Here is a 27362-nt window from a genome sequence, read left to right as displayed (position 1 = left end):
GTGTGTGTGTGTGTGTGTGTGTGTGTGTGTGTGTGTGTGAGGAGCTCCATGGAGTGGTCCAATGGGTCCATTTGGGTATGGGCACGTCACGCTACCCAGGAAAACAATGGAAAAAGATAAATCTCCAACGAGGCGTTCTGGGGCAGCACAGACAGGTCTTTTCTGTGTTAGAGTTTTACTCCCTACAGGGTGTACTTTGAGGGTTTGAGACTCTGCAGACCGTTTACATGCAGAAAAACCTTCATAACACAAGGGGACGGGTAAGAACCGGAAAAGCATGACATGGGACCTTTAAAGGTCTCCTATCAACGCACTTTTTGATGTATTTTTTACATAAATATGTGTACCCGGTCTGTCCCTTTGTGAACTCACAAAGGGACAGAAAGTAAAACCCTCTCTCTTTTTCTCCGTACCCAAATCTCTAAAGACGAGGGTACAACGGAGCTGATCCAGATTTCCGTCCGATATGATGTAATATCTGAAATGTGGGCTGGCTTTACACCCACGGCCCTATCAGAAACGCCGCTATCAGAAACAATGAGCAACGTGTTTTGGAAGTAATATGGTCTTTGTTTACATACATTAGCAAGCCTCGCTAACACTCAGAGCTAACCTGTACTGGAGAGAGTATGTGCAAAAAAGCAGGAAATAAAAAATGGAACTCACCTTTTGGTATACCCGCAAGAGAAAAAACATTTGAGCTCCATACTGTTTCAGAAATAATGCTTGAAGTTGAACATATTATGCCGTTTAATCATGGCAGAATTCAGCTGAGAATCTGCCGGTAGAATTATCCCGCATGAGCAGGCATAAGCTCCCTCTCCCTTTTTTTTCATTTTCAAATTTGTTTTTTGTTTAAGCTTTAGACCCATAATCAGCACTTCTCTAACAGGGCTGAAATAGAGGGGTATGAGGCATGGCTACAATGGGTGATCTGTTTGGTATTTTGAGCAAAACACTTCATTGACATGTTTTTTATATATCTGAGACCTACAGTATATGCCTAACAATAGTAGACCTACAGTAGGAGACCTTTAAGGAGGAAGTGCAGCAGTAATAATAGGAAACCCCACGGGGTCTAGACACTGGTGGTGATGCTGAAGATCTGGATTTGATCAGGAGATGGGATGAAGAGGATCCTGAAGATCTGGATTTCATGAGGTGTGGTCTAATGATGAGCTCTCCTGGCACTGGATATGAAGACAGGAGGTGGATGGGAGGGAGGCGGGTCGCAGCATGAACACCTGAAATCACAGCTGATTGCAGGAGAGAGGAGAGCAATTTGAAAGTTTGACTGCAGCGCGATGATGGGATGCTGGAGATTGAAGGGAAATGTAATTGGTTAAAAGATGAGGCCCATGATGAGCTGATTGCAGCTGCGGAGTCTTCCTGTCTTCCTGAAAGAAATTACGCTGAGCTTCATCGAAATAGCAGGCAGGGATTTTAAGAGATGTAGTAGTTCTTGTTATTCTGTCAGGTCACTCAGAAGTACTTTCATTATGTTTAACTTTTTCGAGAACCGCTCATCTGGAAAATGTCACACTCGACACTGCACTTCCTGGGGTCCTCAGGAAACGCCCGACAAGAGTGAGTTTGATCGGATAAACGGTGGTTGAGACACTTGAAGGACAGACAGACATCCATACAAACATAGACCCTTTCCTTTAGTTAGATTGTGGCAACCCTCTGTCTGGAGTTGAAAGCAATATGAAAAAATTGAGGGAAAGCAACATAAGGTTGATTAATTTATATGTTTATTTTATTTCCATAGACATGCCTGTTTATTGTAAAGACCGAGTGTGAAACCAGAAAGCTGATAGTGGAATTGAACAAGATGGATAAAATAGAATCTAAACATATAGATTGTTGTAGTGTGATTTAAATGGCTGCCTGCCGGGTGAAAGAAAAACATATTTTTTCATCAATCCCAGAGGGAGAATTCAATGTTTTCTTCACTCTGTATATATTTACATTACACATAGGTCAAAAATACACACTTGAACAAATTCACAAGCGGAGAAGTGTCAGAGGCTGCCGAAAATAGTTCTTTTGAAAACCAGTTTGAGCAAATGTTGAAAAGTATATCAATCATCACAAATCACCTCAATCCTGACAACCAAGCCTATTGCTCAAAATGTACATGTATTAACTTGAACCTATTTACATTTTATATTATTGCTCCCAACTAACATAATACAGTTATGTGAGATTTGTTGACATAATATATTTAATTGAAATCAAAGTGTTAGTAACTTTCCATCTCTGGTTTTGAGGATATGACTTTAGTGCTGACTGTTAAGTCAGTAAGTGTGTTCACTCTGCTTCACAGTTGGGTGTACTGTAAGCACCAGCAGTCTCTTTAACACTTACTCTTTCATTTTCCTCTGACATTTAGACACAAATGTCAGATATTACAATTACAAAGCAATCACTTTGTACAGCATGTGACATGGCATCCTGAGGAGTACTTGTCTTGCAGCTTATATTACACGGACAGTGATATGCTGACAGCTGCTACATTTATAGAGTGTGAGACTCCTGGTGTGAGACTGAGTGTGGATAGAGCTGTACAGGAGAGTGTGTGTGCAGCTGTCCTTTACTTTGACTTTCAGACAGAAGAAAGAAGGGGTAGGCCAGTGGTGGAATGTAATTGTGAAACTGACCGTTGAGCGGCCCGACCAAGCAAGGAGGCAGAGAATTCAAATATAACCCGGTGTGGGCATTTATTCATCGCTGTGGTACAGGATACACAGCCTCAATATTGCTGCCCAGGTGAACACAGTCACCAGCCACAAGGATCTCACCCACACTACCAGCCTCCACCAAACAGGAAACACAGAGCCTAAATACACACCCACTAATCAGCAATTAGACACAGGTGAGGGGGGAGGAGACAACACAGGGCACCAGGTGAACATAATCAGGAGTAACAGAAAGAACGGGAGGGGGAACACTTTTCAAAATAAAAGACATGTGCAATATACAAAGCCCGAAGCCGTCAGTCCACAGTGACGAAGCCATCTTCGTCACAGTAATAAAGGACATTCACTCAAGTACCGTGCTTGAGATACTTGTACTTCAGTTGAGTATTTATATTTTATCCACAACTATTATGGAAGCCAGTTTGTACTTTTTACTCCACTATCTGACAGTTTAAGTTACTTTATAGATTCTGATTATAAGCTAATACAAAATATAGTTCAACATTCTTAAAAATAAACTATGATATACTAGGTTAACATATCCATTAGCAGTTAATACTTTTATAATAATTACAATCCAGTTATTAAATAAATATGATTCTGAAAAGGGCTTATGAAATGAAATATATAAATCAAGTGAGTAGTCGTGACATTTGTTCATAGACTTCTATACAATCGGCCCCTTTTTAGATGACGTGTGGAATCGCCCCCTGCTGGATGTTATACATAATGCAGGTTTGAGGGACTTCTTCACTGGCCTAACTTTTCAAAATCACTGTTAAAATTGCCACTGGGATTACACCTATATATTATTTATCGAGCAATCATGATGTGTGTCTTTAAATCCTGTTAAGCATGATTTTGAAAAAATGCCTGCAAGGGTCATGAAGTCCCCCAACCTGTACCTTATCTTCAAAGAGACCACTGTGGTGACACGTTATTGGACATAATTCACCTTGCTTATTGTGTTGCCACACGGACCCTTTAGTGGGGAACACCTGTAGCTAGTGATGGCTGTCACTGTCACTACCCGATCTGCAGCTCTGCCCGATCTGCTGTGCGCATGTGCGAGATGGTCCGCCATATTGGACAACGCCGGACGGCAACCCAAGTAGGACACAATTGACATCTAGACCGTCTGAACCATTCGCAAGTTTTTACATGTGACAAAATATGCATTGCGCATTCGCGAGTTTTTACATGTGACAAACGGTGATTTGCATTGCATCTGACAGAATGAAGACTTTTGTGTTTTATTACAGAATGAAGACTTTTGCAATATGGCGGATCATCTCGCACATGCACACAGCAGATCGGGCAGAGCTGCAGATCGGGTAGTGACAATGGCTAAATGAAGCTTTGAATGAAGCGTCGAACCACTTGGACAATTGTGTCGGAAATAGGTTAATTTCTCGAAGCTTCAGTTACAGCGACCTCTCCTGGCGAAGTGCAAGGCTGCAGTGGGTTTAACGTATCTTTGCCTTGAAAAATATTCGATGCACACACACACACTAAGACTGAATATCATGTTCTATTTGCAATGAAAGATTGATAATTGTGTGTATTGGGTTATTGAGAAGAGACTAGAGAGTGCTTGACATGTTTTTGGGCGGAGAGGGCCTTTTATCAGTTATTAAAGTTGAAAAGCAATGATTAAAATACGTCCATTCCGGGATTTGAACCAGCTGCGCGGAGGACATCGCCGCATTCGGGCCGCCGGCTCTACCCACTGGGCTATCTATTGCTTGAAATATTTAACTGTTTTTATATTACTAATAATTGTCTTTTTGTTCACAACTTCTCCACATTTCGAAGTGTTTCCCGAGCCAGAACGACCTATCTTTCTTCCTGGCTTGCTCTATAATGATATCAAATGCAATACCAACAACAACTCAACAGCAACAACGCAAACTACGACAACAACCCACACATTGTGCATTGTTTAGAGCGGTCATAAAGTGTTGAAGCACTCAAGTTTGAAACTGTTTCAACCTGTCACCTGTTAGAATCGAGACGAGGCAGTGCATTGAATCGCGTGAATGGACCGTGAACCAGTCAAGTGATTCATTCAGGAAATGAAGCAGTTGCTGCTTCGGACGTCACATGTCACGTGATTTGAAGCAGTTGCTGCTTCGGACGTCACATGTTACGTGATTTGAAGCAGTTGCTGCTTCGGACGTCATATGTCACGTGATTTGAAGCAAGCTTCGAAGCACTGCTTCTATGGAATAGGAAGTCCAGGGTTGAAGCTCCGTTCGAAGCTTCAGTGTCAAACTGCCATCACTACCTGTAGCTTTAGCTGCCATTCCTGCTAGCTCATCAGGCAGAGCAGTGCATGTGTTAACCTCTCTGAAAGTAATGGATAATAAAGATTGGAACTCCATTCTTAATGCACCGCCTCCGACTCTCTTTTCACGGCACTACACCACATAGATTTTCTCCATTGATTGCCCAATGATCGTGATACATGTTCCTGTCTCATCTCCTCTTTAGTCAGGGCTATTCTTAAATAATATAAGCGGTTAAAAATGATCTTAGTGGTTCCTTCATTGTTCATAATTGAGTTAATAAACTGGGGACAATGATTCAAATGTGGCTAAATAGGAAATTGGGGGATACATGAGATAGAGAGAAAGTAAAAAAGAGTGGGAGAAAGAATATCATGCATGGAGGAACAGGGGTAGTTAGAGTCGCCGTCGCTTTTCAAGGACACGTCAGCCCTCTGTGGTATTAATGAAATGAGCAGCGGTCCTGATAATAGAGCAGTCTTATGAGTCTGGGGGGGACTCTGAGTAATGTCACACTGCATCTATGAACTACGTGTCTGAGGTCATGGTAACAATAAAGTTCCATTTAAGCTTGACTCCTATCAAACTGTTCCTCAGTAAGAAAGGCAGCAGGAGATGGGAAATGAGGAGCTGCAACTCAGATTTGATTTGTAATCTCGGCTCCTTTATGACATGTTAGAGAAAACACTTCATGTCAGCTGATCAGTCTGCATGTTTGACTTTTTGAGTTGTAAACAGTTTGTAAAGTAACTCAAGTACTCTTCTTAATTACAATTAGGTGCTTGTACTTTACAGTAAATGAGTATCTCCACGTGATGCTACTGTGTACTTATTCTATCCCACTACAGTTCAGAGGTAAATGGTGTACTTTTACTCCACTACATGTATTTCATAGGGAGGCTGTGGCTCAGTGGTAGTGTGCTGGACTGCTGTCCCACTGCAGTCAGCGTGTCGTTGTGTCCCTGAGACACTTCACCCCAAAGTGCTCCTGTGGGGATTGTCCACAGTAGGCCTACTGAATGGATGTAAGTCGCTTTGGATAAAAGCGTTTAACAAATGACATGTAATGTAATGTAATACCTTTAGTTACTTCACAGATGTGGATGAATGATGGGAAATGTTATCAACAGTGCCACAGTAACGCGTTACTGTGACGCCGTTATTCTAGGTGGTAACTACTCCAACGCATTACTGTTTAAATGCAGGAACTCAGTTACCGTTACTACATGGTGCGTTACTCCGTTACTTACTTACTACTTGTTGTTTTTTGTCAACAGCCAGGCGAACAGAGATGAGAACTGTACTTAAGTACAGTAGCCTACTTGAGTAAATGTACTTAGATACTTCCTGTGTCACATGCGGAGACCTGCTGTGGGCGTGTTTGTGTTGTTTACTAACAAGACTATCATGGCGGCGGCGGAGCTCAAGTCTAGTTTCTCCACCTGGAGATATTCTCACTATTTCACTTTTGTCGAGCACAAAGAAAAGAACGTTTTAGTTAAATGTAAGTTGTGTCTTGGCGGGTCAAAGATCCTATCTACTGCCCAAACCAGTCATTAAAATCTCTTAAAACATCTGCAAAAACAACATGCTGGGACGAAGCTAGTAGCTAAGACCAGAGCCATATAATATAGAGATGGGCGAGTCATGATTCATCCGGATCATTAACCCGGATCCTAGTAATGAGCCGGTCGTGACGAGTCTCCCTCTCGATTAACCCGAGTCCTTTGAGTCCTACACCTGATGTGACGTAACAATTAAAACTATAAATTGCGTCACTCTTTACTCTCTTTATAACGTGTACAATCACATTACAACGTTGTTGTATCCAGAGATCCAGCAGACTCGTCGCCATGCACGAATCAACAGCAAATTCAGCCCCTCCTCCGGCTCCCGCGAGAGTCCCGTGAGCCGTGAGTGAGCCGTGAGTCGTTGGACTCGCGGGAGCCGTGAGTGAGCCGTGAGCCGTGAGTGAGCCGTGAGTCCGCAAATCTCTGAGTCTGCTGCGACTCGTCGCGGGAGCCGTGGGACTCGCGGGAGCCGTGGGACTCGGAGGAGGGGCTGAGTCATTCGTGCATGGGGACGAGTCTGCTGGATCTCTGGATCTGCTGCCTGCTATATGTTACGGCTCTGAGTCCTCGTAGGCTACTGGTCTCTCTCGATCATTGACCTGGATTCACGGATCCCGCGATTTTTCCGGCTCTAAATTAAGTTTCAGTGTAGACTTCTAACAAAATGGTCATGTTGTGCAACAGTCTCCTGTAATAATATCTGCATTTCCAATAAGGATCTTACTTGGAAACTCGTTTATTTTGAACATGGCACACAAAAAGAAACAAATGATAGAAAATTGCAAAACAGTTAGAATATATAAAATGTAATTATACAATTATTATTATTATTATTATTATTATTATTAAATGAAAACACAATTGTGCAAAATTAGCTTAAGTACAGGAACATATTAAAATAACTATATACATATAATGCAAAACACTTATTTTTTAAAATGCACACACACACACATGTTTTATTAAAGCAAAATACACTGTGTAGCGGAGGTTAATGTAACGTTAGTTTAATATGCTGGTTAAATGCAACAACTTTTCGGTTTCACCGGTAGGATTTCTACGGTCTTGGTCATGCTGACTCATATGACTCAAATGACTCAAATGACTCGTATGATCCGGATCTCTTCAATGATTGACTCAGAAGACTCCGAGTCCATAAAATGATCCGGATTTGCCATCTCTAATATAATAGAAGAGTTACGACAACGGAAGTCCAAAAACGGTTATCGTCACGTGGTTCATGTAGAAGAGGATCGTTCCCCGGAAGTTCATGGCGGGCAATGTGAATGCATTGATAACAGGAGATAGAACTACGATTTTTGGTAATTATTAGTGAATAAAGGTTTTGATTTGCAATATTTATACAACAAATCGATATGTGTATGTATTTACATCAATATGTTTTAAAAAATAAAATAGAATTAGCTAATATTAAGTGATAATATTAGGATTAGTGTGAACAACTAGTTTACATGTTATGCTAGCAGTGCCTTGGTTAAAGAGCCTGTTGCTGTTTATTTATAGCTTTGAATTCTTTAAAACCAATATTATCTTCTTAAACTTGTATGGTAGTCAAGAGCATCACTTTCTAATGTGTATTGATATATTTAGAGGGAGGGGATCTAAAGTAATGCTTTAAAATTCAGATTAAATTAATGTCTACCATTTTCTTAAATTCATGGTAGTTTCAGTAATCCCATGGTAATTGAGGACACAAGTTATCTAAATGACTAATGTCATCTTTATGGCTTTCAGAAAGGACAGGAGACCGACAGGTGACTATCAAAGGACTAGCAGCATGATGATGATGATGTTAAATGTGTTGTTTTAGGAACATCCATTGCAAATACATGGAATTCAATAAACATTGAATAGCATATCATGCAGTTTGTCTGTGCCTTTTCCTCCGTGTTGTCCTGGTTTGCTGTGCTGCCTCCTAGTCGCCACCATGGTTTGCTGTGCTGCCTGGGGATGCTCCAATCGCTCAGAGAAAGGAGTACGAATGTACAGCTTCCCCACTGACACAGAGCGGAGGAAGCAGGAGCAATTTCACGACCAACAGCAACAAAATATGTGATTTATATACAAACACTGCATTTGCACTTTTTCACAAAACGAAAACCACACCATTGGGAAAGCTTAATGTTTTGTTTAATACAAAAAACGGAAAGGCTTGAAAAACACAGAGTTGAGACCAGGGGCGTTGCCTGGACCTGGAAACATTCGGGACTTAGCCCACAGTGGCGGCGCTACAGTCAAATTTTCTACTGCAAGACTCTCCACACACAGATACACAATTGCGCCATCTGGTGTCACAAACGTGTGCCTGCATTAGCGTTGTTACGGCAATGCATTGTGGGAGATTCTCATAGCACGTGAGGATTTCTTGAGGGTAAGGTGCCTGTATTATCTCGGTGGACAAAATGTATGTTTTTATTTTATAAGGACAATAACGTACTGTTGTGTTTGTTTAGTTTAATGTTAATTGTTTAATGCTCACAGTCACAGCAACATGTTTTTTGTGTGATTGGTTTTATATGATTTATCAACGTGATCATCAATAGCTAATCTGAGCACCAGAACCCAGCTCACGTGTCCTTTTATGCTGTCCATTGAAATGCAGGAAAGTAATCACCAGCTCTGAGTGATCTGTTGCAGAGGGGACACTACACCGGAGTTACATAAGCAGAGATAAAGTGCTATTTTGAGGGAACTCACCTCCTCTGGGGTCCCCCAGGAAGAATTTGTTTTAATGTTGAAGTTAAAAGCATCAATCTTGTGCACTTTGAGAGCAACATTAAGAGATATGGATACATCTCTCAACACCCATATGTCAACAAAAATCAAAGAATCAGAAACGGGTTTATTATTTAAAAACACTTCATTTTCCAATTAAATCATAAACTATGTCAAATGATTAGAAGTTGTTAGTAATCAGATTAAACAGAAAAAAGGGATGGAAGGAGGAAATAATAATCCCTCATCACTTGCTGTTTGCGGTTGAAATGATCTCTTTTGCTGGCCAAACATGCTGGATGGAAAGCAGTGATGTCTCACTTGCCTTGGCCCTGTATCTGCAGTCCCTAAATCAGTCATGTTACTCATTGACTCTTGTCTGTTCTGGTGTTCCTGTTCATTGTTGTCTCCATTGTCGTTCTTGTCTGTTGTTTCTCCTTCTTGTGTGTCCCTTTCTCCTGTTCTCCTTTCTTCATCCTCTACTCTGTTTGGCTCATCTGTGATGACTGTGTAGGTAACACAAACAAGTATGTAAGTCAATCAGTTTCCAGCTCTGTCAAATAAATGAATTTCAAGATACACAAATGTGTCTTCATTAAAATGAGTGTCACCACACTCTTACAAAATGTAATACTAACCAATTGAAAATAGTTAAATGTACATCTCTTGTAGATATCACTGTTAGAGTAGTTATCTGCCAATAGGACATAATCATTCCTATACAAATGCAGTTTGAGTAATTCACTTAATATATTCACTTAACACTTTAATATAGTCATTTTCACTTGATACTCTAATATAGTCCTCTTTCTGCATTCAAAACTAAGGAAAGCTGTACAATTTGACATGATAATGAGGAAAAAAGGCCTCCGACAATGCAGATCATTTTGTGATCATATCAATTTTAAGATGGGGGTCAAGGCTTAATATTTGGGAGCATAGTGTCCCTTGCCCCCTTTCAGGAGCCCCACTGGATTAGCTTTGATCTGAAAGCTTGTTAGCTGGCTGTCCATCTCATAATGTACACATAGAAACTAGCTGTCAATAGGAATATCAATCAGAAGAATTATAATTTCATGCAAAAATCTGTCACAAAAAGAGGTTGCACATTTAAATTCAGGTGTTGTTATGGCAACGTCAGTGGCCAAACAGCCACATTTACTGCTGCAAATACGTTCAAACATGCTGTTGACACGTAAAGCAGTGGCAACTATGCCACCATTTCTACATGTATCTTCATGTCGAACACTGACAGTAAGTCAACATTTCCCAGAGAGCTTTCTTTGAAATCACCAGGTAACGCTAAAAAACACAACATTTAGATTTTATGACAAAGTGTTTATTTAATATATCTGGCTAGCTATAACTACTTGCTAACGGTTTAGCTTACCCCCGCGATTCAAAGTAACGTCAACGTAGCTATAATTTATGCTTTGCTTACATGTTGACATAACTTGTAAGTTTACTGACATTTACATACCTTGTTCATCTGGCTCAGGTGGGGGCTCTGGGGTTGTTGTGTAAAGCCACCACTTGAGAATTGCCGTATTTTTTATTTTAAAAATGTCTAATGTCCATCTTCAGAAACTCCGCGTCCGCGGCTGAAAGTTTAAAGTTTAAACACTGTCACAGAGGAGAGGTCAGCCAATAAAACACGTTTATTTCCATGCAACTCTCGGATTGGTCTGGTGGTTGCCTCTGTTGCATTCACTGAACACGGGAAATTACAATTCTGCCATCCTCTAGGTAAAGTACGGTTAATGTATTATATTATTGAGGGAGAATTTGTCCGGGGCTAAAGAAAAAACATCTGGGGCTAAAGCCCCGGATGCCTACCCCAGGCGACGCCCATGGTTGAGACTCAGGGTGCAGGGTGAGGGTCTCAGTGCAGGTATTCAGGCTCCATTGAATCCCCCTCTGGTTCTTGTGCTGAAAGAGGGATAAACAGACAGGAGAAAGGGTTATACACACCTATATAGCACACCTATTGGATGGGAAATTGCCTTGGGGAGATAAGGTGTGGTCTTTGTTCCCAACTGAAGTTATGGAACTTTATTATTTGTGAGTTTAACAAAGTATGACAAATGGCATCAGTAACATATGTGATATGAATTTCTATAAAGTTGTCTCACATTCTTGGTCATATTGTATATACAGTATGTAATGAGTATAACATGTCCAGTAAGTATAAAGTGTTTCCTAATACTGTGTATTCAACCACTATGGAATATGTATGTGGGCAGACAAAACTGAGTTGTTCTGTGTGTGAAGTAACCTCAAGTCACTCCGCAGGCACATTTTGATGCAGACCAGTTTGTCAAGACAAAAAAGGGCAAGACTAGGCTGAGAGCAGAGGCTATACCCACCATCTTCGTGCATCGCCCTGTGGTCAAAAAGAGAAGGGCCCCTGCACCACGATTCACCCCGGGACCTGTATCTACAAAGCCCATAGCTCATGATCACAGCGATAGTGTGAAAGGTGACACAGGTATAATAAGTATGAACTCTTAGTAACAAAAGTAATATTTCTTATTTTTAAGTGGTATAATATTTTAAATGTTCAAACATTTACAGTGCCATGTCTTCTACTTACATTAGTCTCAAAGATTGAGGGAAGAAGGGAAGGGATCACTGCCCTCCACCTGCCAGAGGAGCGCAAACAACAAAAACAAGCAAGGTGTCCCGTCATGTACCTGGAAGTTTGGGTTGGCAAAATGGAGTAAGAGAGGGACTTGAAAAACCTTGGTGGCTGTCTACTCATGTTGTTACAGTTGTCTTGGTTACAGCTCTCAAGTTTTTTTTTGTGCCATTTCCACATCTTTAGAAAATGTGAAAAAATTGAAGTGAAATCAACCTCATCTCTGGAGAACAAACTTCGATTTCTCTGTCTTGTGAGTTTGCAGTTTTGCTCCTCCACCTGTAACATCACTGCCCCTCCACCTGCCATACAGTAGGTTACTAACAATATTACTTATATAATACAGTGATATAATACATGTTTAGTATGCTTACTTATATAAAACAGTAGTATTAAACTTACCTTATGTGTTCACTCTCACTTAAGTTCCTCTCCCTTTGCCATCAATCCAAAATCAGCTGAGCTGCAACATTATACACACAGGTAATAATCAACATAATCACAAGGACACAATATGGCTCTGCTAAAAACACTCACTCTTACACGCACCAAAGTTATATTTATCTAATATTTAACTCCCTCCACCCCCGCATACAATCCCGTTTAGAAGCCCCTCTTCTCTAATTCAACAACGTTGGACCAAATAGACATTAAGAGAACGGAATTTACAATTAAAAGGCTGTTCAATGTGTGTTGCTAACTTGCTTCGGTATCCTAGCTTGATCTGTTATCTGTAAACGTTCCCTAAATCTACTGATTTAGGGATAATCCACTGACATCCTTTAATACACATGTTCAATTGAATCAGATGTACTGATAATATCCGCAATATAAATCTTTAAACTTCTTCTTACCTTTAAAAGTCCGTCACGAACGGTCTATTATGCTGCAACTCCACAGCTCTGCTAGCCTTGGCGCTAACTTCCGGGGAACGATTGAGAGGCTCCACGATCCGCCATTGCTGTAAAAAAGTGGTCCATTGGAGTGAACGGAGATGTCATAACTCTTCTATGATATGGCTCTGGCTAAGACCACAGAGACTCAGCCGACGCCACTCCACCTAAGCAACAGCGGCTGGATTTTAACCAAGGGACTGCTAGCCAGGGAAAAGTCGATAAAGCCATTGCACGGTATGTTGTAGAACACATGCAGGCTATTGCTACAGTGGAGTCACCCGCTTTCAGAGAGCTAGTTAGCATGATAGCATGTCCGGGCGGCACACGGCATATGGGACGGAACACTTTTTCCAACTACCTGGAGAAAAAAAATGGAAAGCCAGCTAATATCGATGCAATCCAGATTGCATATAATGCATGTCAAGTTGATCAACAGATTGTATTATTCTCCAATGCAATAACAGTACTCAGTGCTTGAATTGGAATGAAAAAGGTGCCAGTACTCTAAAATCAGCAACTTTTTCAAGTCAATTTTATATATACAGCCCACAAACAAGAATTTGGCTACTATAATGCTGGTGGGTTTGTCTCTTTACTACTGTATATTTTAGAAAGGTTCACTGTACTTAACATTTTTTATGATAGGCAGCGGATATGGCTAAAGCTCAGTAAGGTCAATATTAACTGAAAATATAGCAATCAAAGTCTAGATCTTCTGCTGAAGACACATGAAGCAGAGACCTTTCAGGTGAGAGCCCCTCTGGTGGTGTTCAACATTAATGACAAGGAAACAAAGCTCTGGTCAGAAGCATTTTTTATAAAAAGCTTTAACAAAATTAAGTATTTCTGTACATTTTGAATGCAATCTAACTTTCCAACTCAGAAAACGAAAAACGAAAAAGTGCCAAAAGTCTTCTCACATGGCTGAGCTGCTTTGCAATATACTTCACCACTGAAGAATACAAATATGTATAAAGTAAACTATGATGCAATCTAACTTTCCAACTCAGAAAAATGATAAAGAGCATGAACAAAGAACATGTAAAAACAAATGCAAAATTTGCACAATCTAAAATGAGAAACTGTAACTGCAGGTAACAAAGTCTGAGCCATGGTAAAGAGTTACATTGAACACCAAGCTGATCAGATAACTCCCTGGTTGGTCTGAAGTCCTTCTATCTCCAGGATCTGTACAAATCGGCACATTATGCCAAAAGTCTTCTCACTGGGTGAGCTGCTTTGCAATATACTTCACATTGTTAGAAAAGGCTCCAGAAGGCCTTGGGGACATCAGTATCAGGGGCTGGAGCTGGACAGGCTCTTTCATCAGCACTTCTCCTTCCCTTTGCCAGCCAGGACCTCACATACTGTTCCGGATTGAACTGTCCTAGTGATGGTCCATTACATTTAATGAAAACCAGGCTGGACAGTCGGCTGACAGAGAGAGCATTCCTTTTTGCAGTAAGGATATCGTTCATGCAGCTGAATGCCCGCTCACACTCACTAGTGGAGACAGCGATGGTTCGGACTGCTTTCAGTAGAGGCTCCATGGCAGCAGGTGTACGGGATGCCCTGGTTTCCTTGTATTCGCGAAAGCCCTGAACAGTCTCTCTTCTGTCCACTTTCAGCACTTCGCACAAACGTAGCACCTCTACGTCCCCATACTGTACGTCTAACTCCTCTTCAGGCCAACTTCCAGGATGGATAACTTTCATGTCCTGGATTAGCTGATTGTCCCGGGTCTCCCGGCCATGTAATGGGATTTCTCTTGTGCTGACATGAGAGGAGGTTGTGGAAGTCATTCTGTGTCTCAGATTCTCTACCATACTGCGGAAAAACTGACCTGCATGAATCTGTACAAGCCTGCCATTCTCACGCAGGGCAACACCCTTGAAGGACTTCTCAGCTAGAGCTGTATGAACTGTAGTCATGTGTGGGCCAGGCATGGTGACCATGGATTCAAAAACTCGTATTTCTCGAGTTAAGAGCCTATCTGCTGTAGGCAGTGTCATCTCTCTTTTTTGGAGTTGCCGAGAGAGGTCGCTGAGCTCTGTGAGCGCATCGTACATCAGTCCCAGATTGCTGACAAACGTTGCAGATGTGAGCACATCATCCAGGCCCTTGTACTTTGCTCTGTCTCTGGAATCCCTGCTCGTGTCGTTTGCAGCATTTGTGAAGTGATCATGAAGCACTCGGTAGTTTTCCCAGACTGCTCTGACGCTCCTTTCACTTGAAGCCACCCAGCGGATGGACAAAACACGCCCTATCACCAGGAGACGCTGTCCGACTGCTTGCGCACACTGCGCTAACTGCCTCTGATTTTTGGGGGAGGCATGGAACAAGGAATAGAGTTTGTCAAAAAAGATCTGGAAATGATTGAGCCCTGAGACCTCCTTGACCACATCCCCAACTGCCAGCTCTAGACGATGATTGGAGCAGTGCCACACAAACAGGCTTGGGAATTTACTACACAACTGGGTAGCAACGCCTGTTCTCTTCCCTAGCATGACTGAAGCCCCATCACATGCAAAAGAAATGAAACACTGACCTAAAAAGTCCTCGTTAAAATCTCTTCCAAGACACTCCATTAACGCCTTTGTGATGTCATCAGCCGTTGTTCCATCCAACTCGATCAGCTCCCAAAAAAACGTTTCGGGCTCAGCATCAGCTAATGCTGAGCGTAGACACACAACAAGCACCGTTTTACCACTAATAGTGGTAGATTCATCGACCAAAACACAGAGTTTTCTTTGGTTTTCTGTAATGTCTTTTGCCATTTTTTTCTTCAGCTCATGAGCTATGTGGTCGATGATTTCGCCACAGGTTTTATTGGAGTGCAAAACCCTGCCCACGTTCAGCCCATTCAGTTTCTGTACATTCAAATCAATTGGCATGTCTGTGAATGGCCGGCTATGTTTGCCAATTTTATATGCCGTTCGAAAAACTCTGATAGTGGTGTCTAATTCAGATTTATGCATAGACTGCACTTGATGTTGAATAGTTTCACGTGAAGCAGATGTAAGGATGTCAGCAGCTTTTACATGGGCTTGTGATTCTTTATGTTCTTTGATTTTTTTTCTCAGGCTAGCTTGTTGTTTGCCCTTGTCAACACCGAAATGAGACACTGCACACTCACCCCATTCAGTTGACAGTTTCAGTCCTTGTCCAGTGTGTATTCCCAAAGATTTGACATCTCTGCATATCCGACATCCTAGCTTCTTATCTTTAAGAAGGAGCCATGCATTGGTCTTGCAAAAATATTGCACCTGGTCCGTTGTCCAGCAGTCAGGTGCATCGCTTTGCCCGGTGTTGGTGGTGGCAGTTGCGCCAGCAGCAGCTAACGTTAGAGGCTCTGGAGGAGGCGGCGGAGCTAGTGCTAATGCTAATGCACTAGAACTTGGAGCAGGAGGATCAACCAAAGAAAGCTCCCCATCAGACACAATTTCCAACACAGGCACAGCATTCTCTGTATTTGAAGTTTCTTCCGGCGACAACCGCTCTCTTTTTGCACTTTTATTAATCCACGCTAACATTTTAGAAATGCTAATTTTTGACGTGACTTGCTTTCCTTCTCTCGGGGGCGTGCCTGCTCTGTTCTATCACTCTACATAGCCACCCACTGGGTGGGAGTTGAACTGCATAAACACAACACACGTGCATCTAGGTATGTAAATTGTAAAGCATTAAAACATGGTTTTACTAACAGTTTTCAGTATGTTGTTACTTCGGCATTATTATTATTATTATTTTGAAACGTGTATTACTATTAAATCACGGTCAAATAGGTTAATTTTGACATAGTCGTTTCCACCACAGTATTTACATGGAGAAGATAAGCCCCGCCCCCTCTCCAGCACGTTCTGTTTGAATGACAGGAGTAAACAGCTGACAGCCGCTGTGAAACTCCAGCGGTTAGAGCGATAAGAATGTCCGTTCGGCACCTCATGACGCATCTACTGAGTACCGGGCGGCTGTATATATATATATGGATGTATAATAAGAACGGCGGGAGAGTGTTTAGTACTGGCACGGTGCATGAGTACCGGAGTACCGCCAGCATGCCGGTACTGAGCAAGAAGTGCCGGTACTCCATGGGTCAGAACCAGAAGTGCCGGTACTGCGTACCGGTGAGTACCGGCCCAATTCCAGCACTGACAGTACTGAAATGAAGGCTATAAGGGCATTAATGGGAGCCCTTTTTCTAAGTAACGAAACGTTACTTTTCACAGTAACGCATTACTTTTTCTTGTAAGTAATCAGTAAAGTAACTGAGTTACTTTGTAAATGAAGTAACTAGTAATGGTAACTAGTTACTGGTTTTCAGTAACTAGCACAACACTGGTTATCAAGTGTTAAATCAGACTTTAGTTCCACCTGGAGTAAATCCACCAGCTACCCTGCAGTATACAAAGTCATTCAAACTAGCTGCACCTTTACCAGCTTTGAGAACACTTTCATGATCAATCATTATAAAACATATCATATATATGATTCTGAAATGGACCAATCAAACAACGACTACTTTTACTGTTGCTACTTTCACTATAATTTGATGAGAATACTTTTCTACTTTCACTTGAGGAACATTTTGAATTCAGGAATTGTACTTGTAACAGAGTATTCCTACACTCTGCTACTTCTACTTTTACTTAAGTACAAGGTCTGAGTACTTCTTCAACATCTGGTTATAGGTATTACAGGGACACAGTAACTCTAAACCATCATGTCAAGTACCAAGAAAATGGATTTCAGAAAAAGTCTGAGATGGAAGCTTCTTTGTAAAATCTGAAACGAGCTCTAATTGGCAATCATTTTGTTTCACCTTCCCTCCAGCCAATCATGATGCAGTCGTGGGCTGGTGGTCAGTGATCACTGTATTTCACCTGCAGGGTTTTGTGGGTAATTGAGGCCAGGAGTAGCTGCGGTGAGAAGACATAATATATAGGGTGTGAGGCTTAATTCCTCTTATCAGGGGCAGCAGATGTGGTGAGCCGCTTTAAGGCCGTCTGATTCCAGGACTCAGAGAGGGAGTGGTACGCCACAGCTTCAAAACTCTCCTGGATATCTTCTCCACTGAAGATTACATCTCACTCTCTGAACTCTACGGCCACTCAAATTGCTGCAGCCAAATCTCTCTGCAGCCAGTCTGAGAGACAGAGCCGGGAATGCAAATGTTTGCTTATCTGCCCAAACAAATAACTGGAAGTGTTTGTCTCCATAGGTCAGAGGGTGTGCTTCAATGGAAAGGTTGACCGTGATTGAACTCTGCACATTCTGTTGAATTTCAAGTGTTCTGGCCTACAGTGTGGCTCATGCAGAGCGCTCCATTCCTTCACCATGAAGGGGGTAGGATTGGAAAGATTCAATGTGACCCGTGTTATTATGTACAGTGAGCAGCACCACTGTGTGCGTTTTGTACAACATGCAGTCAGTTATTTATTTATTTTGGGCAATTCTATGCAAAATATATTTTTTATAGGATCTCAAACCATAATATGTTCACATAATTATTGAAATGCTGCTTCTCATTTTTAGCCTTGGATGAGTAGTAATTTGTCTTTATTTGTATTGTTGTATTACTAATGTGTGCTTTTTCTCTATATTTAACATGTTAGCTACTTTTTTATTGCTCACCTTTTAACTGCTTTGTCACTTTAGCTGTAACAGTGTAAATATCCCCACTGAAATACTGATCAGCTGGAAGGTCTTTGTTTTCATCATGAAAACACGTCAATATGTATTTCCTGTTCCCCCCTAACTCCATCTCTCTCTCGCTCTCCAGGACCTGGGGGGGGGTATTCCTCCACAGAGGAACTGGAAAGGCATTGCCATCGCCCTGCTGGTCATCCTGGTGGTCTGCTCTCTCATCACCATGTCCGTCATCCTCCTCACCCCGGGTAACTCAGCTCTGATTGGCTCTGTGGTCTGATTGTCCTGTGATTCGCTCTAGTTAAAACATTCCTGTTGACATCAGGGTTTACATGTTTCTGTAGCTTCACCTTAGTCGTCCACAACTGTAAAAGGTTCTGTCATTCTTTTATTCAAGAATGTGTATGACATTAAGGCACGGAAGCTGTGTGTGGCTATATTTCCTACATTATACATTAACAATAGATGACTGCCCCACAGATCATTAACGACCACTTCTGCAGGTCTCACCTCCACCTTACTCTTTTGTTTTTTGGGGAAACAAATTATGTTTTTGCAAATTGCTGAGCTTGTTCTACTGCTATCAAGTGACCCAGATTTTTTTTAAAAGCAGAATCAAATGCTGTGCAATACACTTCAACAGGATGTTATATTGCTGTGAGAGATACATTTAAAATGTATGGAACAACAGATTTGTGTACAACAATGTGTAAGTGAACGACGGGAGCCGGCTCTCGTCCGCGAACGAGCCATTTTTGCGGAGGGATCTAGATCGGCATGAAGGCACATTATGCAATGTGCAATGTGCACATTATCCCGCTTATTACACGGCCACATTCTCAACAAAGTAACGACATGACTCCCAATATTAATGGAAATGCTTTTATGGATTTAGAAAATGATTTTATTGATTTAAAAAATAGTTTTATGTATTGATTTAAATTGACATGCATCCGCTAAGAAAAGTAGTCCGTTGTTACTGTTTGAACTGACGTAGCAACGGCAGGAACTGCTTCGATAGCGTTTTTGAGGAGCTTTTTGATACACTGGCTCTACTTAAATAAATTGAGGTAACAATTTGCGTTGATCTTTTTAAGTATTTCCAACTTAATCGATTATTAAATTCATCCGAGTACCCATTTATAATCTGATTAACTCAATTAGTTCAGTACTACAAACATAATTGCTTTCACCTTTAAAAAAAAAAAATTAAGTTGAACCAACTTATTTTTAATCGTAAAGATGGAGTGATATTAAATTGCATTTTGTTTAATTTAAGCTATTGGCATTGATTTATTGAAGTCCATATTACTCAAAAATGTCCATGCAAATTGTTACCTTAATTTGTTTGAGTATTAGAAATGTTCTCAAACATGAAATAAAAGTAAATACAAAAAATGTAGGGGGGGGCAGGAGCTCCAACAAGCCGTGTAGGACAGAGAATGAATACACATACTATACAGAGATGCTATGTGAGAAACCAATGTGATTTTGGAATATTGAACAATGTGAATCTATTCTAGTCGACCTCAACGATGGAATTATGATCAGTGGAAATGGCCATGACATGGGACCTTTAAATAAAGGCAGGAACCTGCTTCCAACGTTTGTAACATCTCTTTTGGGTAGCTTCGGTTGAGTGAGTATATTAGCCCCATCAGCATCGCACAGGCTCATGTCGCATCCGAGATTTGAAGGACTTCTGTTCCTTCAATACGTTTCTTGTATCCGCACCCCTGGTCAAGACAATCTTCAGCACCTCACTGCTAACTTCCACTTCACCATCCTGGAAAATACATTTCTGTGTTTTTGGTCCAATCAGATTTGAAAACATTGCATTGTGTTTCAGGTTAACACAAGTTACAGTTTGATTTAAGTATCTTCTTTACTTACTTAAGTTCTCCCTGAAGAGATCCTCCTTTTCACGAAGACACACCACCAAGCAACGGATAAGATAAGATAAGATGGTACTTTATTGATCCCAATTTGGTCAATTGTTTTTGTTGGAGCAGCATAAAAGACCAGGCATTTTACAATAAAACAAAGCTACAAATAAACAAGAATAGAAAGAAAAGAAAAGAAAATAGAAAATATACGTGTTGAAATAGAAAATATACATGTAGAATTTGACAAGATATTAAATATACAAATATATAAATATATGACATGGAATATTAATATTAAATATTGAATATTGAACAGATTATATAAATGTAAAATGTAAAACGTGGTTTTATTATTCCAAGAGAAACTATGGAGCAGAGAGTTCTCTTCCAGCAGAGGTGATTTATTGTACAGAGTTATTGCAGTGGGCAGGAATGTGTTCCTGTATCGGTCCTTGTGACCGCGGAGCTGCAGCAGTCTGTTGGAGAAGGAGCTCCAGCAACCTCTTTTATTCTATCCACCAAATCATCCTTAAAAGGAGAACATTTTAATGTTGAGAAACAATAACAAAGGTTTGGTTTGCAAGATCTGAACATGCCGGTCATTGTCAGTTGCTGTTCATATTTATTTTAAATCAGTTTATATCAAATGTAACGTTAATTCTAACAAGAAAAAAAATACATAGGCTATATATAAATATATACATACTGTACTACAAATAATTAACTTTGACTGCAACTGTGAAACAAAGGATATAGGAGGATACAAACAGCTAGCTATCAGTATGCTATGTATGCTACAGTAGCTTAAAACAAGTAGCTAATGACTATGATGGCTTGTGTCACACTGTATATGCAGTAAGCAGCTTTTGTAAATTAAGCTGAACACAAATGGCTACTTGCCAGGTAACTTCATAGATTATTAGGTTAAAATCCTGTTGTTCCACTGCTACCAAGTGTTCATCTCAGGATGAATGCAGATTGCTCCAACTCCACATGTGGTCTAGCAGAGTCCAAGCGTGTGTTCAGTTTTGAAACTATACTGTTGAAACTCAATAGATATGAGTTACTCTAACTTAGTATATCCCTAAAGTTGAGGTAAAAAACAAAAATGTTATGTTGAAAAAGTATTTATTTTTAAGTGGAATCTACTAACCCCATGAATCGTTTTTTAGAGTGTTGAAACATTTCTACATAACCCCTACACTGATGATATCTCCGGTTTTAATGGAACAAGTCATTCGTTATACTCTGCTTGCATTATGTAATGACAATAACGTAATCTAATGTAATCTAAACAATGGATCAAATGACTATGTGTGAGTAAAATAATCTAAGTAATTTTAATAAAAAAAGGATTATACGGTGGCCCTGAAGTGCAAGACACCACAGCATTTCACAAAACACAACAGCATTTCACAAAACACCACAGCATTTCACAAAACACCACAGCATTTCACAAAACACCACAGCATTTCACAAAACACCACAGCATTTCACAAAACACCACAGCATTTCACAAAACACCACAGCATTTCACAAAACACCACAGCATTTCACAAAACACAACAGCATTTCACAAAACACCACAGCATTTCACAAAACACCACAGCATTTCACAAAACACCACAGCATTTCACAAAACACCACAGCATTTCACATTGGACGGAAAGGGTATTCCTTAGGGAGAACACTTCTTGTTTGTGATTGGACAGAGCCAGCCATAGAAGCACTGCTGTGATTGGTTGTTTTTGCTGCCAGTCAAGAAATGACGCTTCGTGATTGGCCCAACACATCAGCCGTTAGCTGTTAGCACACACTCAGAGCTCACAGCTCCTCATATCTGTTCAGAAACTGGACAAAAGTTAAACATATACAAAACACAGACTGTCTATGTCATGGTGAATGCAGTCGCTGCTTTATTTATGTCTGTATGACGTTGTTGTGAGTGTGGACGGAGCAGCTACAGGTTAGTTTAGCCTGATGGATCCGATTCCGATAGGATTTACATGGAGATACGGCCCGCCCCCTCTCCAGCGTCTTGTTTGAATGACAGGAGTAAACACAGAATTAATGCTTTATTAATTCATGGTTTTTAAGGGGCTTATCTCCATGTAAATACTATGGTAGACTACTCAATATTCGCATCGCTCTAATCAATCGAGTTTCACCGCGGCTGTCAGCTGTGTTTGCTCCTGTCATTCAAACAAGACGCGCTGGAGAGGGGGCGGGGCGTATCTCCATGTAAATGCTATGGGAGATACCGGCGCTGGGAGATACCAACTACAACAAAATGAACATATTTGACCGTGATTTAATTGTAATACATGTTTCAAAGTGATGCCGAAGCAACTACATACTGATAACGGTTAGTAAAAACCATGAATTAACGCTTTGACAAGTCTGCAAACAAGACGGCAGGCGAAAAGCTTTTAAAATGCGTGTTTTCTTAATGGAATCGGATCCATCAGGCTAAACTAACCTGTAGCTGCTCCGTCCACACTCACAACAACGTCATACAGACATAAATAAAGCAGCGACTGTATTCGCCATGACACAGACAGTCTGTGGGTTTAACTTTTGTCCAGTTTCTGAACAGATATGAGGAGCTGTGAGCTCTGAGTGTGTGCTAACGGCTGATGTGTTGGGACGGGTTGGGGACTAGTGATGTGTCGGTCGCGAACGAGCCGGCTCAAAGAGCCGGCTCTTTTAAGTGAACGACGGGAGCCGGTGTTATGCCGTAGGTTGAAGCCCTGCCGTGGATTGAAGCCCTGTTCGCGGGGACGCGCAAAGGTGACGTCATCGCCTGTATTGAGTTTTTGCCGTTTTTTCACCCTTTTCAAAGCTTTTTTCTCTCTTTTGAACGATATATCAGATTAAACAGCAAACGGCTGAATAAATAATGTGCATACAATTGCGAGGAGGCTCGTTTTAAGGACACGTTTCTCAGATCTGTCACAATCTTCGTATTGGAATAAACTTCCGTTTTTGAGTGTATAGTCCCACTCTGTTATATTCCTCCTTCCTACAGAACAGACAATGACGGGATAATATGTCATTTGTCAGTATAGTCCTATTTCTTAAAACCTTCTCTGTTGTTTAAGTGTCTGATAACCACGAATAGTAAGCAATGATATAACAGTAATGATATCACATTATCATGACTGTGTTATTTTCAATCAAGCCTAAAAGATAATGTGTTCAAACTGGCTTCACTCACTTGAATTGCTCTTTTGAATATCATTTTTATATATTCCTACTCAACACATGTTTGCATTGTAATGCCACTCCTATTTTTTTTAATTGTATTTTAAAGTGACATTGAATGCTTCCATATCCGGCAGTGCAGTTGCTAGAGCTGCCGGATTTTGAAGCGCCCCCTGTCATTTTGGCCAGGACAGTCACAATGTCACCAAAATCACACTGGTGCTTGCATGTTCCCCTCTAGTTTGTGCTCACAAAAGCATTTCACTCTGGGCCCAGCAGGTACAAAAATAAAGAGGGGCTTCAAAATCCGGCAGAGCAGGTGTTGGTGCTGCCGGATTTGGAACCCCCCCCATATCTTTCTCCAGGATAGTCACAACTTCACCAAAATCATACTGGTGCTTGCTGTTCCCCTCTAGTTTGTGCTCACAAAAGCATTTTACTCTGGGCCCTGCAGGTGAAAAACTAAAGAGGGGCTTCAAAATCCGGCAGATCAGGTGTTGGTGCTGCCGGATTTGGAACCCCCCCCATATCTTTCTGCAATATGGCTCCTATGTTAATCACAAGCCTTCGTCCTTTCCATTGAAAATGAGCCACTGGTTTCAAATAAAATCTTATTTTCATTGTGGCTAGCTCCTCACCATCACAGAGGATATCTCCCCTCTCTTCCACTGCCTGTAGAAGAGGCATGCACAGTCTTTTTACAGTGCTTTCATCCTGATTGATGAGTCAACAATAAAGCAGTTCAGTGTTTATGGTCATTTGGCATGTGTATTTGATTATTGATTTTTAATGGCAGTGTTTTGAAAATGGCAAACAAGTGACTATGTCAGTTGTTTGCCTGAACTGTAGAATTGCGTGCAGTGTTGCAAAAGTGCCCTGTTGAATTTAAAATTGAGTGCAAAGCTGAAAATGTGTTTAGATTTTTGGAGACTTGAGCTGAGGTTTTGCTTTTTGAGTGTCACTTTAAATAATGTTGCTTTATGTGTAATTTTAGTGTGTTTGCAAACGAAAAATACTGTATTGGTCTAATTATTTATAATTTACAAACCTATTGCAATAAAATGAAGAAATGGAGAAGATACCACAAATGTGAACAAATATGTTTGGGTGAGGTTAAAAGAATGTCCCTTTTTATTTTGTGTCCATGTGGTAATAAAGAACGTGTGCGCTGTTGAAAGAATTCAAAACACTTGAACTTGTAAAAACAGGGATTTATCATTGCCAGGAAAAAGGATAACTTTATTATTATGATATTACACAGAAACGCAGCAATGACTTGGACTGCAAGCAAATAGAAAATCTTCCTCAGGATAGAAAGTCTGCTCTGCCGGATTTGGAAGCCCCTCTTTAGTTTTTCACCTGCAGGGCCCAGAGTAAAATGCTTTTGTGAGCCTAAACTAGAGGGGAACAGCAAGCACCAGTGTGATTTTGGTGAGTCTGTGACTATCCTGGAGAAAGATATGGGGGGGGGTTCCAAATCCGGCAGCACCAACACCTGATCTGCCGGATTTTGAAGCCCCTCTTTATTTTTGCACCTGCTGGGCCCAGAGTGAAATGCTTTGGTGAGCACAAACTAGAGGGGAACAGCAAGCACCAGTGTGATTTTGGTGAGTCTGTGACTACCCTGGAGAAAGATATAGGGGGGGTTCCAAATCCGGCAGGAGAAATACCTGCTCTGAACATGTTATGTAGAGGACAGTGCAGATCTTCCCTATTGACACCAGGATTAACCTAGTCTAGAATAAGGAACATTAATAGTGTGATAGAAAATGAAATGTAATGTAATAGAGGCACAGATATAAGATCAATAATACACTTTATAGGGCACCTTTCAAAGCATTCAATGTCACTTTAAAATACAATTAAAAAAAAAAAATATGAGTGGCATTACAATACAAACATGTGTTGAGTAGGAATATATACAAATGATATTCAAAGGAGCAATTCAAGTGAGTGAAGCCAGTTTGAACACATTATCTTTTAGGCTTGATTGAAAATAACACAGTGTCTGACATGATCATGTGATATCATTACTGTTATATCATTGCTTACTATTCGTGGTTATCAGACACTTAAACAACAGAGAAGGTTTTAAGAAATAGGACTATACTGACAAATCACATATTAACCTGTCATTGTCTGTTCTGTAGGAAGGAGGAATATAACAGAGTGGGACTATACACTCAAAAACGTAAGTTTATTCCAATACGAAGATTGTGACAAATCTGAGAAACGTGTCCTTAAAACGAGCCTCCTCGCAATTGTATGCACATTATTTATTCAGCCGTTTGCTGTTTAATCTGATATATCGTTCAAAAGAGAGAAAAAAGCTTAGAAAGGGTGAAAAAAGCTTAGAAAACGGCGAACGCTCAATACAGGCGATGACGTCACCTTTGCGCGTCCCCGCGAACAGGGCTTCAATCCACGGCAAGGCTTCAACCTACGGCATAACACCGGTGTCAGTACCAGATATGTTCGGGATACCAGATATGTTCGGGTGTATTTCCGTCGCATCCGTCATCCGTCATATTCGTCATATTTTACGGCAACTCAAGAGGGCCATCACGGTCAAATTCCGAACATTTAAACATAGCCGACACTTCATTCTTTACTTTGTCCGTTATTATATGTAGAAGATTATACTTTTTCTCCGTCATGTTGTTTCCTTAGCAACAACTTCAAACAGGCATAGCCTACACTTCATTCTTTACTTTGTCCGTTATTATATGTAGAAGATATTCATTTGTTCTCCGTCATGTTGTTTCCATAGCAACAACTTCAAACAATAACAACTAACCGCTAGCCGCAAAGCTAGCATCACAGCCACTGCTCCGTTTTCGGAGACTTTGCACACGTTTTTCACAAACATTTTCACACGCTAGGAGTACTTCCAATAGCTTCGTCTTGATCTGTAGATGTGATTTGATGTGTCGTGTGTCCCCCAACTCCTCTCCAAGGTTCAGATATTTAATAAAATACTCAGGGGAGTTTCTTGAATTTTCATGCCCAAAGCCAAGCACTAGGCCCTGGGTAAATTAAGAGGCTGATCTCGGGCACTTTTGTCCACTTTCCCTGGTGGTCGAAACTCAAGCCAGACATCCATGGAATCGTCTCAGAGAGTAGATGATCAGTGGGGCCTTGTTTTTACTGAATGATTTGTTTTATTATGGGGAATTCAAATATGAGCTTATTTTTAGGATTTTCGGAGACTTTGCACACGTTGTCACAAACATTTTCACGCTAGGAGTATGGGAGTACATCCATTCGCTTCGCCTTGATCTGTAGATGTGATTTGATGTGTCGTGTGTCTCCCAACTCCTTTCCAAAGTTCAGATACTATATACAAATACTAAAAGGTAAATAAAACATTAAACATAATGACAAAATAACAACCTGAAATATATGTATTCTATCTACACATTTCGTAATTATCTAATCTAGTGGCCTTATAAAAGTGTTGGCTAAAGTATCGCAGAATATATATATTTTTTAATTGTAAATAATTAGAAACATTATTTATGTGCACAAGTACATGGGACCCCACCATAGCACCCCACACATAACAAGCTGTCCCGAGTTCCTCCGGCTGCAGTTCCGCAGACGGCCGGTGTGTGGCAGCAGAGCGCTGGGAGCAGAGGGAGGTGAGTATATGGCGGATGACGGATGCGACGGAAATACACCCGAACATATCTGGTAGCCCGAACATATCTGGTACTGACACCGGCTCTCGCCCGCGAACGAGCCATTTTTGCGGAGGGATCTAGATCGGCATGAAGGCACATTATGCAATGT

The 27362-nt window shown here is 40.9% G+C and overlaps 1 protein-coding gene across 1 annotated transcript in view; it reads left to right on the top strand.

The window, feature by feature from the left end:
• LOC117547582 (inactive dipeptidyl peptidase 10-like) overlaps positions 1–27362 on the top strand; it is a gene marked incomplete in the record, with an annotated part of 254446 nt that overhangs the window by 28059 nt on the left and 199025 nt on the right. Inside the window, 1 exon segment of the mRNA XM_034218401.1 lies at positions 18614–18728. Coding sequence (XP_034074292.1) covers positions 18614–18728 — 115 coding nt within the window.

This window comes from Gymnodraco acuticeps, unplaced genomic scaffold (assembly GCF_902827175.1).
Source record: "Gymnodraco acuticeps unplaced genomic scaffold, fGymAcu1.1, whole genome shotgun sequence".
Lineage (NCBI taxonomy): Eukaryota > Metazoa > Chordata > Actinopteri > Perciformes > Bathydraconidae > Gymnodraco > Gymnodraco acuticeps.
This window is presented reverse-complemented; position numbering and strand designations above follow the sequence as displayed.